Here is a 19,960-nt window from a genome sequence, read left to right as displayed (position 1 = left end):
TATGTGTATTGCTACTTTGACTCTTGACTCTGTTCAATGCCTACTCATACTCTTTAATTGGCTTTAGACACAGCATAGTGTTTGGTGCCAGCAATAGGTTGCCAATTGAACAAAGAATAAGTAACATTCAGCCCTTTCACTCAAATAGTAAATACGTTTCCTGGAGTGTTCGATTACTTTTCTGTATTAAGCTGTACCAATCAATATACAGATTCATCTGAATAAATTAGATAGTTATTGAAGTGTTTTATTGCATACATAGTGATATATTTCAAACATTTATAAAATACCTAATATTCACCATCTCTGGTTATGACATAAACTAACTAAAAAAAAATAAATTGCAGAAATTTTATTCTGCTGACTTTAGAGTTGTCCAGACGAAAATTGAGTCTGACCACAGAGCAAGTTGTACATTGTACATACATATGGATGAAAAGCTAAGTGGAAAAAAAAAAGGCTTGGTAGCGAAAGGCCCACAGAAAGAGTTGAGAAGATTGCAAAGTTAAAGAGTTATGGTGAGATTCTTTTGGTGGGAACTGCAGCTGAACTCTGTGCTTTAAAGGTTACCAAGGACTTACTCGGCTTACTAGCTGATTGCTTCCTTGCGACAACACACTGATGCAGTAATAAGGTTAAGACTGGTTCTCATAAACATGCAGTTAAAAAAAATTTTTTTTAAGTACTTAAACGAGTATGGTGTGCATATTTTGCACAGTACATGGAGATGATTTTCAGCAGATCGACATTTCTGTAATCAAAATCTCTTCTCATTAGTCCTATGCAGCAATTATTATTATTATTATTATTATTATTATTATTATTATTATTATTATTGTTGTTGTTGTTGTTATACTGATTTTTAATTAATCGGTAGTTTAATAATTTAAAAAATATTATTTTTTTAAATATTTTTTTCTTATTTATTTATTTATTTGCTGTTGTTTTCATTTGCTGGAAGCCTCGATCATAAAGATTGACAGAAAAATGTTACTCTATTTGTAATGATTCTATATAACTTACATTTTCGGTGATATTCAACTTTATTGATATGTATTTGTGTGTATGGGACTGGTGGGAACCTGAAACGGGTGGTTTTGCTTCAGGGGGACAGTTGCACATGGACGGTTAGGTAAGAATAGTGCTGCCTTCAAGGGTCACTCATCGGCTCGTATTTAAAACGGTAACGGGAAAACTCCAAAAATAAATCAAACTTTAAGATTACATTGAATACATACAAGTAACAATTGTTTATAAAGTGAATTAATTGTAATAAAATAGGGTTTTTAACCTAATCAGTGTGTTAGTAAAATCAATTGTAAAAAAAAATTCCGACACACACGGTAGTATGAATGCAGCAGTGTACTTAGCCGGTACACATAGTTCTCTTGCTCTGCAGACTCTGCCCGAAAAAGCCGCTAGGCACAATTTGTTATTAAAAATGGTAATGCTACTCTGTAAACATTCAGAATAACCTAAAAACATGTAAATCTTTACTTCACGCAAGGAATATTTGTATTGTGCTAGCTAAATTGTATTTAACTTTATGCTAAGCTGCTACTATGGTATAGCTAATAACTTTGTAAGTCACATGAAAAGAGAAAACGACTTAAAACTAATTTGACTTTATAAGTCAAATGTTAGTAATGGCCAATGACAAGAACTATACGAGTAAATCTATTTTTAAATCATGTAGTAGTCTAGTTTGCTTTGGTTTCGTTTCTAAAAATTCGTTTTTTTTTTATTTTTTTATCGTGGTACGTAATCTCTGTTAACGAATTGCTGTTACCATTTTCAAACGTTGTGTCTGAACAGATTCCAGAGCTGTCCAATGGATCCGTGTTGATGAAGGATCCTCAGAGGGTACAAGATATCCTGAAGTCCCTGTTAGACTCTGGACCCAACACGCTGCAGGTATCTACACTGAAACGCCTCAGAAATACTGGAAACCCTGCAGGAACACTGGGTGGAAATCAAACGTCATATTCTTGTTATTTTTAGGTGATCTCGGATTTTGACATGACCCTGACGAGATTCCAATACAATGGGAAGCGATGTCCTACGTGTCACAGTAAGTACACAGTTAGTGTTGCTATGCATTTAGTGGTTTTTTTTAGCTTTTGACTACAACATATGAAGTTTGATAGTAAATGTGTAAGCTTCATCCTCAGAATAAGCTTTAATATGTCGGTATTACCCTTGCAAAGTACAAAATGGGGCTTTTCATTAACGTTAATGTTGATGTTTTTTCTGGGAGATAAGTGGGTTCTTTGCAGCCTTCTTGATTCCAGTCTCAAAATTTCTGCCACTGCTGCAAGTCATGAGCAAGCTCTGAACTGGTGTCACGCAGTTCTCTTTTCCTTATTGAACAATCCTTGGGGATCATCTTGGCACCTGTTGCACCTTCATCTGTATCTTGTAGCATTCTTTGTGGTACTTGAGCTTCTTTAATGGAACTGTTAAGTGTTTCCCTAAAGGTAACATTAGCAGGAGTCCCTTTTAAAGCATCTGTTCTATTTTTTTCTTCAAACAGCATAAAACAGTAAAATCATCTTTTAGCTTTGCTTGAATAAAATATGTGCTACAAGAAGACTCCCATGTGGATGCCTCGTGAAGCACAAGTCAACCAGTTTTATGTAAAGGACACATCAATGAGAGTTTAGAAAAAAAATATATTTTAATAATTGCAACCATATGGAAAAATGAAATTATCCAACATAAGTTGTTGGTGAATTGTTTGTTTTGGCAGATATTCTTGACAACAGCAAAGCCATCTCCGAAGAGTGCCGCCAAAAGGTAGGACAGATTCTTCTGAAATATTTTTTGCGCTGGTTGATCTAAGCTTAATGCAAAATGTAAAGAAATCTCATTATAATTGATAATGTCTTTGTTGTAACACTGTTTGCATTTTGCTCCTGTTTTATGGACCACGTTTTAAGTTTTTAAACCTGGATTATTCTTGGTATATAAAGGGTATCTGTGCTTATCTAACCCTTTTCAGTAGTTAGATCTCAGAATCCTGTTCTGTCTTCCACAGCTGGATTGTCTTCTCCAGACTTATTATCCCATAGAGATCGACACATCACGCTCAGTTGAAGAGAAACTGCCTTTAATGGTGGAGTGGTGAGTATTTCTCACTGATATGTTCCAGTTTCTAGGCTTTTTTGGGGGATAATGTTTGAAAAGGTGAGTCTTTCTCATAGGTGGACCAAAGCTCATGACCTTCTTGTGGAGCAGGAAATTAAAAAAGAGGAGCTGGCTGCGGCAGTGCGTGAGTCTGATGCAATGCTGAGGTAAGGATATCTAAAGACTAAAAGTTGTGGTTGATACTTAAGAGGAAATTTGAAATAAAATGTGGCAATGGTACAACAGGGAGGGTTATGAGCTGTTCTTCAACCGTCTGAACCAGCACGCTATCCCTCTGCTCATCTTCTCCGCTGGAATCGGAGACATCCTGGAAGAGGTGATACGGCAAGCCAACGTCTTCCACCCCAATGTCAAAGTCATCTCCAACTACATGGACTTTGACGAATTTGTGAGTTGTGCAGCACTTAAAAAAATATTAATTTTATTCCAAAATTATAGATTTCTATGATATTAAGACTTCTCTGATTAACCAGGGGATATTGAAGGCTTTCAAGGGAGAGTTGATTCACATCTACAATAAAAGAGAAAGTGCGCTGCTAAACACGGGCCATTTCGAGGAGCTGCGGTCAAGACCAAATGTCCTGCTGATGGGAGACTCTCTGGGGGACTTGAACATGGCTGATGGAGTTCAGAATATGAAGCACATCCTCAAGATTGGGTTCCTGAATGACAAGGTAAGCAAAAACCTGATATATTTCAGCTAATCCCAATGGTTCCCAACCATGATTTTTTGCCTTTTTCTTTCTTTTTAGGTTGAGGAGCGCAAACAGTCCTATTTGGACTCCTATGACATTGTGTTGGTGAACGATGAATCCTTGGAAATTCCTAATGCTGTCCTCCATCTTCTTACTGGTAACAACTGATCTGTTTTTCATCCTTGGCTGTAAAACACTCCAGGACCATCGGCTGAGCAGCTACCTGCTCTCCCAGTGTTACCAGGAATCTTATCAAAGACTCAATGAAAATAAATAGCATAGTGCTTTGCAAAAGTATTGACACCACTTGAACTTCTTCACATTTTGTAATGTTGTAGCCACAAAATGCAATGACTTTCATGCAATTCAGTGAGTGTATAATTTTGAACTGGTAAGAAAGAGCACGTTATTATTTTTTGTCATTTTCAAATCAATACTTTGTGGGACCAAGTTTCCATTACAAGTATTTTGGGGGACTTCTTTACCACCTTTTCCTATCCAGAGATCAAAATTTGAGCCAATTCTTTGTAAAATAGTTCAACCCCAGTAAGATTGCATGGAAAGCATCTGTAAACGTCAAGTTTCAAGTGTTACTACATATTCTTAGCTGGATTTAGGTCTGGATTTTGACTGGAAACCTGAATATGCTTTGATCTCAACTAGTTGTGTCCAGTCCTCAAGGGCCGGTGTCTTGTAACCTTTATGTGTCCCTGGTCCAACACACCTAAATCTAGCAGCAGAATTACATCCTCACTATCCAGGTAAGTTCTCCAAAGTCCTGATAAGAACCTAATTGTTTGATTCAGGTGTGTTGAAGCAGAGACTTGACTAAACATTTGTCTTAGAGGTTGGACACCTCTGATCTAGTTCATTCCATCGTAGCTTCCATGTTTAGGGTCTTTGTCTTGTCTCAAGTGTTGCTGCCACCACAATTCTTCATGTATTGAGGTTCTGGTATTTTTCCATCACATATTATTTTGCATGTAGGCACAGAATGTAAAATTTTACTCTCATCTGACCAACTCATCTTGTTCCACATGTTGGCTGTGTCCCTATATGACCTTAGGACTGATTACAAGGCTTGTCATTGCTCTCTTCTTGCCATCTGAAAAAGTTCAAAAGGTATTCATTCTTTTTGCAAGGCATTGTATATGATTGTATTTTACTGCACAGAAAACAAAACAAAACAAAAAAACTAAGAATACCTGAGTGAGTCTGTGTCAGACCCCAAGTTGTTTTACATTCGGCTGCAAACCTTTCTATTGCTTTGAGCCACTCTGGACCTGTATGGATTTTGTGGCAGCCAAATATATGTGTATGAGGTTTTTGGTACTTTTTAGTTCTGTTTAAGCATTTCCTGTTTTAATGTTGCATGTAATATTTAAAAATAAAATGCACAATAAAAATGTGGCACCCTATTTTCCCATTTTTTTCAACAAGATTTGTTACCATTTTATGCGCAATAAATCACCTCTCCATAAACTGTCAACCTGACACCCAAAATTGAATTTCATCTTAAAACATCAGTTTGTGTTTCATGTTACATTTTGAATTGCAGTGTAGGTTCCTATAAAGTTTTCTTTGGCTTTTGTGAGCAATCTTTTCTGTTTGGACCTTTGAAGTCTTTTTTTTTTTTTACTTTCCTGATATTAAACATGTTTTCATTTCAATAAGCTCATCTGTCAGAAAAGAAAAGAACCCATCTCTATGTGCAGTACATGTGAAAGAAACTGAACTAACTTAATTTTATTATAAAAGTTTATTTTTTTCTTACATGGTTATAATGCAATAGACCAGTAGTTCTTAATTATTCTATCAAAACAAAAGAAAATTCAAAAGAATTCAGGCATGAACTTTACATAAATGAACCTTTTCAACCATTAACTTCAACACAGATTTTTATGGGAATTTATGACTATTTAATAGTGAATACAGGTTTCAATTTTAAATGTATCAAAAGAAAATAATGTCATAAATAAAACAATTTACAATTTAGTTGCATATGTGTAAGGGTAAGTGACATGGTTTCCAATAACTTCTTTATTTACCTTTAATGTTTTTGAAAAGTTCTTGCTGGATAGTTGTGAAGCGGATATTTCCAGTTCCTGTGTGCTCGCCTCGCTGCTGCTCATAGCTCATCTCGCCTCACTTGTTCAGACTCATCATCCTTAATTTTCAGTTCATCTTCTACAATTCTCCCATCTTTATTCTGGTCCTGATTATCAAACATGTCTTTAACAACGCCTTCGATGTCGACACCTGGCCGAAGTCGACCTTTGCCCTCTTTGACTTGCAGTTTGATGAACTCTGAAAACTGCGGGAGGGAAAGAGGAGAACATTTTACTGCTTAACAGATTATTCTAAAAAAAAAAAACCTGACCAAACTTTCCTGCTTACCTCCTGTAGAGGGACCTCTTTGTCCCCATTGAGGTCGAGAGCATTGAAGAGGGGGTTGGGGATTTCTCCTAGCCAGACAAACATGAAGCCTTCTGGCACACCTTTCTGCAGCTGCACCAGCTCCAGTTCAAAAAGGAGCACTGCACTTCCTGGAACTCCTAGAGCTACAAAAAAACCCATCCAGTCAGAAGAGATGAGAAAGGATTTACAGAAAAGTAGTCAATTCTCTTGAATTTTTTCAGATTTCATCATGTTAAAATAATTAATTTTAATCAGGAATTTATGTGAATACACAAACTTAGAAATGGAAGTAAAATCATCTGAAAAGTTGCGTTTATAATGAGTCCCCTTGACTCTGATACTCCTATTAATTTCTTTTTACGGGTAAATGTAGTACGCTTGTGTGTAATTTAATCTCAGTGTAAAACTATTTGATCTGTGAAGGACTCCAGTGTTTGTTATAGTCCTAGTTATAGTATTTGTTTTGGGCACAACTGTATCCAAACCTTTTCCACATCATGGAGCACATATCTTATATTTGTGCTCCATGATGTGGAAAAGTTCAAGAGGCATGGATATTTCTTATAAGTAGTATGACATTGACATTTTTTTTGTTTTTATTTAAGCATTTCCAGAAACTCACCTCCTTCCTCTCCATGACCCCAGTGCGGAGGTACCACCACCTCTCTCCTCTCGCCCACACACATGCCTTTTAAACCTTCCTCCAGGCCCATGATCACCTTACTGGCTCCTAGAGTCGTGACAGAAGGTGAGTCGAACTGGTCCCTGAGAAGCCAGAAATAATCCGCTTTAGCTTTTAACAGTAGGTTTTAAAAATCCCAGCTCAGTAAAACATGCAGCCGTATACGCTGTCGGATGCATGAACAGTTACGTCTACTCCCAAACTCTGAGAAATCTGTCAGACAAGGAGCCAGCGATGTTTACATGCACAAGGGTGGAGGGTGTGGTGTTGCAGAGTGAACAGCAGGGGTCGCTCACGAGGAGTACAGAAGCGTGCCGTCCATCAAGGAGCAGTTGTAGCGATAGTGAATTAAATCGTCGGCTTCGCTGGTCATGTTACATTCCTGAGGCCTGTGGGTGACTCTGATCTCGACCGAGTCTTTGGGGTTGTGGAAGTCAATAACGTGGACATCAAAAATCAGCACAGCAGAGCCAGGAATGAGGTTTCCTGCAACCGCAGAGGGAAAAGAAAAGGGCAGAACTGATCATTTATCACGCCCTCTCAGTTTGTTTTAAAAGCTCTTAAATGCAGGCGTCAAACTCACCAGCGCCTTTTTCTCCATAAGCCATGTGAGGAGGAATTATAATCCTCCTTTTCTCCCCAATGCACAGGCCCTGCAGAGCTTTATCCATGCCGTGGATCACATATCCCATTCCAATGTATGTGTTGTAGGTTTTGTTTCGTTGGTAGCTGTTAGAGGAAGTATACTGGAGGCTTAAAGTTAAGATACTTTATTTACTTTAAGAAGAAGTTCTGGAGTTTACCTTGAGTCGAAGAACGTGCCGTCCTGGAAGGTGCCGTTGTAGTGGTAGCGGATGTAATCCCCAGTGACTGTCCTGCGTGTGCAGTTTTTAGGCATCTCTCTCACCTCTGCAGTCACATCATCTTTAGGATTAAACACATCAACCAACAGCACCTCAAACACAAGTGTCGCCTGTGGGGGGATCGTGGTACCTTCAGGGAGGAGAACAATGGTTGGAGTAACAACTTACTTAAAATATTATGCACAGTGCAGCAAGCTAACTAAAAAAAAAACATGGTTGGCAAAACCAAATAGTTCTAGGCCAGAATTGTCATTTCATTTTTTTGTATCTTTTACCATGGCCAGTCTCGCCATACGCCAAAAATGGTGGGACAATGATGATCCGTCTCTCCCCAACACACATGCCCTGAAGACCCTCATCCATGCCTTCAATGATGTCACCCTGCCCCAAGTAAGTGTCATAAGTTGTGTTTCTTGAGTGACTATAAAAAACAAAGTTAGAAAGTCTTTTGAGACACGGATCAAACATTTTTGTCCAAAGGACAGTGAAGTTTGACTCACCTGGAATCAAACGCTTCACCAGTCAGCAGCGTGCCGTTGTAGTGGTAACGGATGAAATCTGACACTGCAGTAGTGCGCCTGCAGATCCCAGGTTTGCTGACCGTGCGGATCTGAACCTTGTCCTTAGGGTTCCATATGTCCAGCAGGAGGATATCGTACACCAGAGTGGCATCGGGAGGGATCAAACCACCTGTGGGACCACCAACACACATTGGCATAAACCACAACAGACGATGCAAAACAGAAAAATAAACAAAAGTTGTCCAGTGTGGTGCCGAGGCGCACCTGTGCCAACACTTCCATATGCCAGGTGTGGCGGGACAGTGATCCTTCTGCGCTCGTTGACACACATGCCCTGCAGACCTCGGTCCATCCCTGTGATGAGCTTACCAAGTCCCACCTGACTGACGAAGGCTTTACCTCGCTCATAGCTGCAGAGGCAGGATGGGGAATAGCAAAGCAAAGAAAATTGTTAATGCTCAATGCCTTCTGGGGAACGTTTTGTGGTACTGAGACAAAAAGAAGATTGAGCTTTTGAAGAAGTTTGTTTTATGCTTTCAGCTCTCAATTCTTAAACTTCAAATCAACAGCTGGTTGTTGAAATGTGGAACAAATTATAGGTGTTGGATAAAATTATTTCTATTACATATCAAAATTGGTTTTGGAGTGGATAAAATAAGTTAACATTATGGAACGGACTGACAAAATTGCTTCTTTATGAGAAGCAACAAAGATTGTGCCATTTGTCCACATTCAGTGAAAATGCCTCAAGGCATGTTGCAGGAAGTAGGATCATTAAAGTGTTTAGCGTCAGATAAATCACGGAAATTCAAAAGAACGGGTTCGTTCTAACAGAGTAATGATCTATGTCACGCATCAAAACTGAGCTTGGAATAAAAAAAGGCAACATTATAAGCTTCTGCATTTCCCATTGTCCCAATATTTTGCAAGCCCCAATATTAAAGGGGGCGTGTACGATTTTATGCCTGCGTGTGTCGTTTTGGACCTACGTACATTAAATCCAAGCGTTTGCAATTCCTGTTACAAGTGAGTTAAGGATGAATAATCACTGTTGGAAAAAAAGGTCTACTCAAACATCCAATTATGAATGTATGCAAACCTCTCTCTAACGGGATGGTTCTCGTTATGATTATTGCAAAGTTGACACGTCTACAAACTGCCAAACAACTCTGCGAAATCGTCTAGAGCTGAACTCTATTATTAACTTCGCATGTTTTGACGTTTTTGTTGCACGTTTTTTTTTTTTGTTTGTTTACACCTAAATCTGGCTCTAATTATCGCCGTAAAGTGAACGTGATTACATTCCCTTTAAGTTCACCTGGAGTCAAACCTTTTCCCGTCCTCATAGAAGGTCCCGTTGAAGTGATACCGGATAAAGTCTTCTGTTTGAACTTCTCTGGCACAAACTTTCGGTAATTCGTACCGATCCACAACAATGTCCGCCAACGGGCCGGGGTTGCAGTCCACGGCGAAAACAAAAAGCAGAAGTCCGAAGCATTTCGTTATATCCATCTGGAACCTCCGGGGAAAACTGTAGAGGAGAGCACAGATCCCCTGGAGCCGATAGCGGGATGATGTGACTCATGAAGAGGAGGGAGAAAGGAGAAAAAGCCGCAGAACGTTTGGGGCAGTTTGCATGTAAAGGTTGCGGGAAGAAGCAAAGCTGCTTCCGGTCAGAGTTTGCAAAATAACAATAATACGTTTCATTTACATCAGAATTTTAAAAAATACATGTGGTAGGCGAGGTGGATGTTAATTTTTTTAACCCTGAAACACTATACCAACTGTTACAACCAATAACTGTCAATAATGGTGGTGGTAGCATCATGCTGTGGGCTGTGTTGTTTAATGGTAAAGTAACTGTAACCCTGTTTGTTTGGGCACAAAAGCTTTGTAAACCGAATTCGAAATAATTTCACTGTAATTATCCAAAAACGTAAAATATATACTTGCAATATAAATTAGATAAATGTCTTGACAAATTCAGTCTTAGAGATAAAATATCACAAACCTGCTGGAAGGTCGAAAATTCGTTCTGAACTTTCAAGAAGGCGTTCGGATCACCATTGATCAGATGAAGGATTTCCCTCCTGGGTGAAACCTTGTCACCATCTGGCATTTTTACACCTAACAAAAAATATTATGTGGCCAAATCATAGATATAATTTCAGAAATTCAGCATTTCTGAATTGAACATCATGTTGAAAAACCTTTAAAAGTTGAAAAATTGTCTCAAAATAAAAGGCATGAAAATATTTGATTTAAAGCTAGCGATACATTTTAGCCACATTTCTTTATCCTCAGCCCACTTTAGTTATTCTCCTCTGACAGCAAGGCATTATTATATGACTGTTGCTCACTGGATTTCTCTTTCAGTTCTTTTTTAGACAATTTTCTGTAAGCTTAAAAAACGGTAAAAACAAACAAAACAAAATAAATAAATAAATACATAACTAGATCCTCAGTGTTTGAAATACAGACCAGCATGTCTGTCATTAGCAACCAAGTCAGACTCAAAATCACTTAAATCCCAGTTCTGCCCCATTTCACTAGATTTCTAAATATTATGTGGCTCTTTTTTAAGTTGAAATGGATGGCAAGTGAATAACTTACAAATTTGCCACAAATCAGCAAAGCAGAACACTGAAGAGCCACAATAAAATAGATTAACAATTTTCTTTCTTTCTTTGAAATACAGTTCAGTAAAAATCACAATAATTTATCTCATACAATGCTACTGTAAAAAGTTTTTACCTTATGCTTTTATTTAGATGGGAAATCTGTCGTCATTTCCGGCTCTGTTGCGTCTCTTTTTGTCTAACTTACCGCACCCTTAAGTTTCTTCGCCGCAAAGAACCGCAGAGGGAGCAGGAGGAAATCCCGGACCGCCTCCTACTTTCTAATGGAATTCTGCAGACGTGTAAAGGCTGGCTTACAATGCCGACCCCATGTTTTTAACGCAGGAAACGCCAAATCCCGAATAGAACAGTGGGATTTAACCTGTAGTCTCTTAAAAGTCTATCAAAATTGTTTTTATTGGGTAACTACAGTAAGTGTGCATTCAATTTTATTGTCCAAAAGAAGATATTATTCTTTTTTTTTTAGACTCAAAAGTTCTCATCGTTAAAACGCAGAATGGTTTTCATACTCGTAATGTTTAATCTTGCAAGTTTACTGAGACTGTAAGTAGGGGCTGCATGGCCAAATACTTTCAAAACTTTTCCAACAAATCTCCTGGTAAGTTACGAATGGAACATGCAAAATTACATTGTTGAAAAATAAAATAGGATGTGTAATATTGTAATAATCACTGGTTGATTCCTGCTGAGTGACAAAATTTAGCATTTAGATCCTTTCCTCCTTGAGGCCCAGACTTTTGCTTGCTGTCAAGCAAGAGAAAATTATCACCATTTACACCGAGAGCAGGAAGTTGTACCTTCAAAATAATTCCCAAGCGTTGAAATTGGGATTTCTAAACGAAAAATGATCAGTTTTCTTGAATTAAAGATGATGCATAACTTTTACTTGAAAATGTGTCCATTTTAAAACATTTAGGTCCAAAAAAGCACAAGGTTGGTATTAAAAAAACTAGACATCCTTTTTTTTTCTTCAAAGATTTGCTATGTTTGAAAAGCTTTTATTTTGAAAATATTGCCTAAGGATTCAAGTTTTTAGTGTCTTATTCCTACAGGGATTTTACTGGCTACGTGCAGGCAGACATGAGCAAACCTTGTTAAGAGGCGAAAAGGGGAAGTCTCCTGGATCCATTCAAAGCCGCAGAGGACTCCAGCTGTTGCCGGGGAATGGGGATGATGCTCCCGAGAAACTTGTGCCTGGCCCTTCTCATGCTCTTCCTGGTGGAGGCTCAGTATGAGAAGTACAGCTTCAAAAGTTTCCCCGAGAAGGACATGATGCCCCTGGAGTCCGCGTACAACTACGCGCTGGAGCAGTACGCAGCGCAGAGCTGGGCGGAGAGCGTCAAGTACATGGAGCTCAGCCTGCGGCTCCACCGGCTGCTGCGGGACAGCGAGGCGTTCTGCGGCCGCAACTGCAGCTCCGCGAGCCGGGACAGCGACTCCCCGCTCCCCGACAGCAGCCTGCGCGTTGTGCGCCACATCATGCTGAGGGCTGCCTGCCTGAAAAAATGCAAGGCAGATTTTCCAGTTTTTAAATTCTCCTACCCACGTAGGGATTTACTGGAAACGTTTGAGAAAAGGATACCGTATCGGTACATTCAGTATGCTTATTATCAGGTGAGACCTGGGAGCTTTGATTTGGGTCTAATTGTAGCCTGGATGCTGACTTTTTACGCATGACTTGCTGTGCGGTAGTTTGTTTTTCATTGAGAGTGTGATTCACGTTTGCTTTCCATCTGGAATCTTGGCGTATGATTGTAGCTTTGCTAAAATATGAATAACATACTCCTTATAGTAAATACACCCAACTGGACTCAGTGAGAGGAAACTTCTAGTCAGAGGTGAGGAGGGCAGTTTCTCTGCTGTCTTGTTGCGCCCTCCTGCAGACTGAATTGAGCATGTGCCACGTCTCTTCCAGTGTTCCCCTGAAAACAATCCCCCCATTCTCCTCTCTGTCAGTCAGACCTGTGGGGAATTTAATAGTCCTGTCTTAGCCATGCTAAACCACTTAATGAAATATGCCTCTCACTTTTGAATGTTTTGTTGTAATCTCTTAAACTTTATGCAATATTCAGACTTTCTGAAGAGCCTTTCAGAAAGTCTTTACACATTTCAACATTACATTTTTAAAAGGTTTTTTTTTTTCTGTTAGGCCACTTATGTCCGATAAATGTAGTGAAGTTAAGTAACATGAGATTATGTTGATGTTTACAAGTCAGTCATAGCTTTTCAAAACCTGAAGAATAAACTTTGCCTTTCCAGGAAGCGACCTTTATCAAACATTATAATTTTAGATCAAATACTCTGGATTTGATCTAAAAAAAACCCTCCGGATTAATGCTAATCCCCAATAAAGTCTCTAATCGGATTTATCTTTTATCAGCCAGTATGCTTACTTCTAATTGAATAAAGCAGCTTAATGACACAAACGGAAACAACAACAGCTTCAAGATTATTAGCAAGAATGTGAAGATAAAAAAAATAAATACACAATAAGATTATTCCATTAAAGATAATTTATAGCACAGCTTGGTCTGGACTGACTGATCAACTCCATTCTTTGGAGTTGATCAGTCAGTGCATGTTTCAATTCTAGATAAGACTTATGTGAGTGGACTAGTCTAGTAGGAGGTGAATGAATGAAACACTCATATTTTGTAATCAACCTGCAGCTGATTGACATCAACACCCTCTTTTTATGTTTAGGCATCAGAAAAGTTGGGCTGAGCTCCTCAAATATCTTCAGTCTACCACCTTAAATACAAATAAATAACATGACTAGTATTTCTATGTTCAATTGAAGCTTTAGAATCAGCATTTACAATCACTTATGAGTTATTTCTTAAGATTTTTATTTTAAAACCCTTATTAACTTTGTTTTTGTCTAGCATTCAGATCTTAACTTAAAGACCAATACACACTCTACCAGAACAGAGAGATTTGTTTGTTTGTTTGTTTGTTGTATTGCAACCTGTTCTTGACATGGATCAATCTGGGCAGAATTTTATTTTATTTTTTTAAAGGAAAAGAAGTTTCCATGATGGCTTCCAATGAGTTCAAGTATGAAATGTGCTGTTCAGAAAGAACATTGTTCTTTCCACCTCAAGTAGAAGAACAGATTTTCTACAAGTTTTTCTACAAGCCTTTTCTAAAAAAACTTATAGAACAGGCAGGTAAAGAGAGATGATGTTCCTAAGCCTCAAAAACTTAAAGGAGGGAAGCATATGTTGTCTTAAAAAATAACAAAACCACCAAGATCTCAAATCTAAAAAATATCACAATAAGGATTTTGGTTAATAGTACCAATTTTTGATTTTCTTTGAGAGCTGATCAACTGACTCCAGTTTTCCTACTAAAGTAGGAAATACAATTTGTGAAAACTTTGTGTTATTTCATCAATTAATTATAATTGATGCTATTTCATCAATTATCTATAATTGATGAAATAACATTGATCATAAAATAAAAAAAACAACAACTGCAGGCTCATTGAAACAGGTGGCAGGTTTAAATCAAATGGATAATGAATGGATTACAAGAATATCTTCACTTGAGCACTGCTTGTCTTTCACTGCCAGCACCACATTTGCACTACAAACGTAGGAAAATAGGATATTCGTCCTATTGCACATTTGACCAGTAAGCATGAGGTCCTTTATGTGTGTTTTGTGGAAATTGTGACCATGCCTTGTGTTCCTCCTTAGCTTAACAATGTGGAGAAGGCTGTGTCTGCAACTCACACCTTCCTCAAGAAAAACCCAGAGGAGCCCTATTTGACCAAAAACATGAACTACTACAAGAGCCTGTTTGACGTGGATGAATATCTTATCGACCACGAGGAGCAGCCGTATGAAGTCAGTAGCAAAACCCAAACACAAAAACACAGACTGACGTATGCCTGCCGAAAACAATAACCACTGTGTCTCTGCTGGTAGAGTGTTTTCCTAAAGAGCGTGGTGCTTTACAACAGTGGAGACTTCAGCAGCAGCGCCAGGAACATGGAGCAGGCCATCACGCAGTACTTTGAGGTGTACAGCCTCTGCTCAGCAGGCTGCGAAGGCTCCTATGAAATCTTGGAGTTTAAAGACTTCTACCCGTCTCTAGCAGGTACCGGGCGAACAGCAGCAGCTTTATTTCAGCATGCTGGAGATGTGTAACAATACATTCTTCTCCTCTGCCCTCAGATCTCTTCCTTGATGTGCTGAAATGTAAAGTGAGATGCGAGGAGCAGCTGACACCCAACGTCGGAGGGTTCTTTGTGGAAAAGTTTGTTGCCACCATGTACCACTACCTTCAGTTTTCATACTATAAATGTAGGAACAAAATTGAGACTCAGGCGTCTCTCTTTTGATTCTTACAAATCTGCCATGAGTTCTTATCGTCTTTTCCAGTGAATGACGTGAAGAACGCGGCTCCCTGTGCAGCCAGTTACATGCTGTTCGACCCCAGCGACCAGGTGATGCAGCAGAACGTTGCGTATTATCGTTTCTACCGGGAGCAGTGGGGGCTCAAGGAGGAGGACTTCCAGCCTCGACCTGTGAGTAAAGCAAAGCGCCGCCGTTGCTGTTTCCCGGTCCATCTGCTGTTGGTCAAAACAAACCCAGCAAAGCAGGGCAGCAACGTTATAAAAAGCAGCACTGGCGTAATCGTTAACACAATCACAGGGCTGTAATTAGAAACTCACATAATCGCGACAAACTTGTATTTTCTGCATTTTACATGGTGTAAATTTGGCAGGAGCTTCAGAGTACCAGCTGTAAAACTGTAAATGTGGCACTTTTGTAGCGGGAGAGGGAAAAAAAAACTGACCACAGACCAAATTTGGGTTATAAAACACTTGGGTTGTTTACTAAGCTAACTCAAATGCTCAAATGTCTTTCATGTTTCAGGAGGCTCTGAGGTATTATAACCAGACAATCAAACAGAAAGAAATGCTCGAGTTTGCACTGAACTACCTCTACACAGACGATGAGGTATGTTTCCTCTGGGATTTCTGTTTTCTAATGGCAAAAATGATAAAGTAATGATACGTTACCCTCATAATAATTCTATACTTTGTTATTGATCATACAATATTGAATTAAACATAAAAATAAAACTACATAGTTTCTCATTCACTGTTTGTAAATGAAAAAAACTAAATCTTGCATTTGATGTTGACTGCATGTTGTGCTTTATGTTTCTATATTGCAAGTAATACAAAAATTGATCAATCTCTCGAGGGGCATTGCCTTGTGTTTTCCGAACTGGAATCTTGGAAACTTTAGCATCTTTAGGTGACCAAGTCTCCATGATCTCCATCAGAGCCAGAAAAAATAAACATTTTCTGTCCTGCTATCACACATTTAAGCATGTAGACGTTGTATAACAAACAATCCTGGTGGTTTGGTATGCAAAAAATGACAAATATGTGAGAAGGACCTTCTGTTCTGGACCTTCTGGACTTTAAGTTTGGTTGGACAATCTGAGATACTTCAGGTCTGGGAAACTTCTTGGAGTCAAAGTAAGCAGAGCATCACTTGTCCATAGTCCTGTTGCAACAAGCAATAAATCAGTTTACCGCATAAAAAAATAAAACAAGCTCAATAATTTCCGTTTGCATGATTTATCGTTTTTCTCTTTCTACCAAAAACTGGGTGACAAATGGTCTCAACTAGCCATTTTTTGAAGGACAATATTGTTTACAGAGACTTCATAATTAATTTTATTTGTTGTTTCTGTTGTTTTGTTTATTTATTTTGGATATTTAAAATCTCTTCCAGTGTTAAATGTTCATTAGAACGTAAAATTTTATCAAGTTTATTGATCTTCCAGATTTGTCCATTTCCATCTTTATTTATTTGCAAAAACTCATCAAATATACCAGACTACACGAGGACAAGTTTGTAGGGGCTCTAACCTCATAAAGATTTTCCATCCCTGAAATTTTGTCTTGCAGCACAATTTAAATTCTCACGAAGCCACAATGAGTTGGCTTGGTGGCAGTTTTCTGAGCCAGAGATGATTCTGTCTCAGCAGATAAGACCTGAATTGTCTGCATCACCAGACACGGTGGGAAGAACACTTCTAACACAGCAATAGAAGTTGCTGGATAAATGCAAGCTGTGGTTGAGAATGCTAAAAGACGGAGGATGCAAGGGGAGGGGTGTTGTGTTTTCCACCAGCAGCGTGCGGTATGTGGCTTGGAGGTGTCGACCACTCACACTGCGCCACGTCCATTTAACTCGGGTCAGCTCCTCCTACTCCTGCAAACCTCCTGGACCCGAGAGGGGGGAGGAGGACAGGGCTGAATTATAGGGAGACGTGTGAAAGATTTATGGGAACCAAGAAGGAAAATGTTTTATTTTTGTCTACAAAGAATGAGGCTAAGAAAGTAATCATGTTGCCCTATGTGAATTTGCCTTGTTCTTTTATTATCCAGGAAGTGGTGAGTCCAGAAGAAGCAGTCACTTCTCACTCTGAACATCCTGACGCTGAATTTGAAGGAATGGGTGACTATGAGGAGTCCTTCCTGGCAGAATGGTGGCAGGAACCGAAATCTAAGTGGGACGCTGGTGAGGATGCCGACTGACATCCATTTTTATCCCACCTCCCATTTCTACAAACCAAAGACTTTCCAACTGACAGACATCTACATTTTTTTTTACAGTGTTAAGAAAAAGACAGCAGAACTTATTGGTTCATGTTGTTTTCCCACCCAGTCATATTGATCAACAATAGAGACTGATATTTGGTCTTTGCTGCCATCAGCCTTATTTAAACCGTTATTTCCTTGCCAGTCATCGGCCTGTGCGCTGCCAAGTATTCACGACATTTCTGCATTTTTTTTTTCCTCATTTCTTTTTTAATTTAAAGAAAGTTGAATGTTTATAAGTAAGGTGACTCGTAACATTTCTTATGCTGAATGATTACCACCAGCAACAGTTTGGTTTTCAAGCGATGTTGCTCGCAATTAAAATATTATTTTAATAATTACGATTCTGGTTTTTGTCTCTCTAGAAGCTGTCTAGAAAAATGTGCACCCCGAAAATGTGAATTTTCACATATTTTGTTTTTTAATACAATAGTGTAATGGAGTCGTTTTCCTGGTGTAGGTCAGGACTCAGCATATTGCAGCTGATTTTAAATTTTTTTTATTTTCAATTTTATTTAATTTTATTTTTTAGGGACCAACATACCCTTAGATTATTACAATAATCTAAGCTACTTAAAATTAGAAACACACATCAGTATTTGATGTCCTGTCTAATCACATGAAAATTTATAAATTTTTAATGTGATAATTATCTCATTTATTAATAGAACAATTAGTTTTTAACCTTGAAGTTTGAGTCTAAGATCAGTTATGTTCTTCTGATTCTCTGTGACCTCAGACTGATTGGGTCTAGTTAAAGGCCGATTTCTCAACTTGCCTTTTTTGGCCAAAAACAATTACTTTTGTTCTTTTTTAGATTGAGATAGAGGACATCCATAGGTAATGATGAATATTTTAGTTCAGTGACAGTAGTGGACTAAGGTTATGTGTCAGCAGCATAGATATTGTGAAAGATGTTGCGTGGCACTCTATAATCTGACCTAGAAGAATCATGTACGCTTTGAATAGAAGTATCATGAGATTGGATTTTGCATGTCAAGTGTACACACACTTTAAAAATCATAATAATACTTTCTATTTTTATGGATATAAAGTTAAAGACAGGCAGAATAATGTAAGAGAAGAGGTGACTTCATGTTTCAGTATTTTATTTTTGTTCATTTCAGTCCATCTACAAGCATCAGTTGATGTTTTTTCCATTGTCTCAGTCCAAAAAGATAGTGTCTAAAAATATGGTGAAAGATGCCTCTTTTTCTCTTTTTTTTTTTAGCCCCTCTTGATCACATCTGATGCTCCCGCTGTACATATTGTAATAACAATAGTGCATCTGGCAAAGTGCAAACCTCATACAAACCAAACTGACCTCATTCACACTGACAGCATCAGACAAATAGCCTCTTGGACCCCAAACCAGAACTTTAATCTCATGTACAGCGAAGGGTCCTCAGAGATTTTTTTTCTTCATTTTTTTTGGTGGTAGGTGGGTCAGGGGGGCTTTTTCTCAGAGGCTTGGTGGCTATCAACAAACGTACAAAAGATTTTGTGAAAGACAGGGCTGTTAAGCCACATTTAGAGATACATGAAAAGGTTTGTATTTAGAGGGCTTTGCAAATGCAGGCTGTGACAAGAGATCAGAGGCTATTCATTAGTAGAAACAAAACTAAATATTTTAACAGCTTTCAGTAAAGCTTCATGGATTTCATTTAACATTCAGTATAATTTGCACATATTTACAAATGGGTGTGCGTACAGTGGGCAGGTGCTCGTTTCCTGTAGATGCAAGACTTAAAAACTGGCAATAATGTGCTGCCTGGCTGCAGCCACCAACAGGTCGTAGAAAGAGACAAGAGGTAAAACCTGCCTACCTAAGAGGAGTGTACACATGTGCATGGACGCAACTGCCCCCTACATTAAATGTAAACACAAATACTGTACATTCTGGCTTTCTTTAAAAATATCTTTCACTCACACAATCACAGACATACAGAGTAAACCTTCTACACACTTTGGAAGAGGTGTGGGCACACGGACAGGTATAGTGGAATGTACATTGGTCGTTCTGACATTTAAAACACTAAGTTACGGTCTCTGCTGCTTCATTGTTCAGTGGTTTTCTTTTAAAAAATGATCCCAAAACCATAACAACGTAGCTTCTCGTTTTACTTGAAAACTCATATGGAGAAAGTTAGTGGAGCATAAGATGCTCTTAAGCTGAGAATTATTGATATAGTGCCTTGCAAAAGTATTAATACCTTCAGGACCTTTGCACATTGTTTTTTTTTTTTTTTGCAATCACAGGTTACAATGTATTTTATGGGCCTTTATGGTTGTCATCCTGCTGACGGTGAACCTTCACCCCAATCTCAAGAGTTTTTCAGTCTCTTAACAGATTTTATTCCAGTT

The 19,960-nt window shown here is 38.5% G+C and overlaps 3 protein-coding genes across 3 annotated transcripts; 2 read left to right on the top strand and 1 right to left on the bottom strand.

Moving 5' to 3' along the window:
* Positions 1-1,351: 1,351 nt before the first annotated feature.
* LOC114159627 (cytosolic 5'-nucleotidase 3) lies at positions 1,352-5,257 on the top strand. The gene is made up of 9 exons (XM_028041631.1): positions 1,352-1,444; positions 1,816-1,914; positions 2,002-2,071; positions 2,750-2,796; positions 3,038-3,123; positions 3,204-3,293; positions 3,373-3,535; positions 3,621-3,821; positions 3,900-5,257. The coding sequence occupies exons 1-9, from the start codon at positions 1,442-1,444 to the stop codon at positions 4,008-4,010; spliced, it is 870 nt and encodes a 289-aa protein (XP_027897432.1). The 5' UTR covers positions 1,352-1,441; the 3' UTR covers positions 4,011-5,257.
* A 325-nt stretch (positions 5,258-5,582) lies between these two features.
* On the bottom strand, positions 5,583-9,979 carry fkbp10a (FKBP prolyl isomerase 10a). The gene is made up of 10 exons (XM_028041625.1): positions 9,645-9,979; positions 8,591-8,736; positions 8,306-8,495; positions 8,081-8,226; positions 7,746-7,935; positions 7,526-7,671; positions 7,239-7,428; positions 6,883-7,025; positions 6,240-6,403; positions 5,583-6,156 (listed from the first exon to the last, which is right to left on the bottom strand). The coding sequence occupies exons 1-10, from the start codon at positions 9,836-9,838 to the stop codon at positions 5,971-5,973; spliced, it is 1,695 nt and encodes a 564-aa protein (XP_027897426.1). The 5' UTR covers positions 9,839-9,979; the 3' UTR covers positions 5,583-5,970.
* Positions 9,980-11,036: 1,057 nt separating this feature from the next.
* Positions 11,037-17,938, top strand: p3h4 (prolyl 3-hydroxylase family member 4 (inactive)). The gene is made up of 7 exons (XM_028041630.1): positions 11,037-12,579; positions 14,667-14,816; positions 14,898-15,069; positions 15,147-15,275; positions 15,354-15,499; positions 15,852-15,935; positions 17,384-17,938. The coding sequence occupies exons 1-7, from the start codon at positions 12,130-12,132 to the stop codon at positions 17,531-17,533; spliced, it is 1,281 nt and encodes a 426-aa protein (XP_027897431.1). The 5' UTR covers positions 11,037-12,129; the 3' UTR covers positions 17,534-17,938.
* The last annotated feature ends 2,022 nt before the right edge of the window (positions 17,939-19,960 follow it).

This window comes from Xiphophorus couchianus, chromosome 16 (assembly GCF_001444195.1).
Source record: "Xiphophorus couchianus chromosome 16, X_couchianus-1.0, whole genome shotgun sequence".
NCBI classification, from domain to species: domain Eukaryota; kingdom Metazoa; phylum Chordata; class Actinopteri; order Cyprinodontiformes; family Poeciliidae; genus Xiphophorus; species Xiphophorus couchianus.
Note: the sequence above shows the minus strand (reverse complement) of the source record. Positions and strands in the feature narration are given on the sequence as shown.

Bases quoted from the DNA above. Each gene is read 5' to 3' on its own strand.
- LOC114159627 (XM_028041631.1), top strand. The intron at 3,294-3,372 runs GTAAGGATATCT...ATGGTACAACAG, and splicing joins GAGTCTGATGCAATGCTGAG to GGAGGGTTATGAGCTGTTCT. The intron at 3,822-3,899 runs GTAAGCAAAAAC...CTTTCTTTTTAG, and splicing joins TTGGGTTCCTGAATGACAAG to GTTGAGGAGCGCAAACAGTC.
- p3h4 (XM_028041630.1), top strand. From the start codon at position 12,130: ATGGGGATGATGCTCCCGAGAAACTTGTGCCTGGCCCTTCTCATGCTC. The intron at 12,580-14,666 runs GTGAGACCTGGG...GTTCCTCCTTAG, and splicing joins TTCAGTATGCTTATTATCAG to CTTAACAATGTGGAGAAGGC. The intron at 15,276-15,353 runs GTAGGAACAAAA...CGTCTTTTCCAG, and splicing joins TCAGTTTTCATACTATAAAT to TGAATGACGTGAAGAACGCG.
- fkbp10a (XM_028041625.1), bottom strand. From the start codon at position 9,838: ATGGATATAACGAAATGCTTCGGACTTCTGCTTTTTGTTTTCGCCGTG. The intron at 7,672-7,745 runs GTAAACTCCAGA...TTCCTCTAACAG, and splicing joins GGCACGTTCTTCGACTCAAG to CTACCAACGAAACAAAACCT. The intron at 6,404-6,882 runs GTGAGTTTCTGG...GTTTTTTTGTAG, and splicing joins GGGTCATGGAGAGGAAGGAG to CTCTAGGAGTTCCAGGAAGT.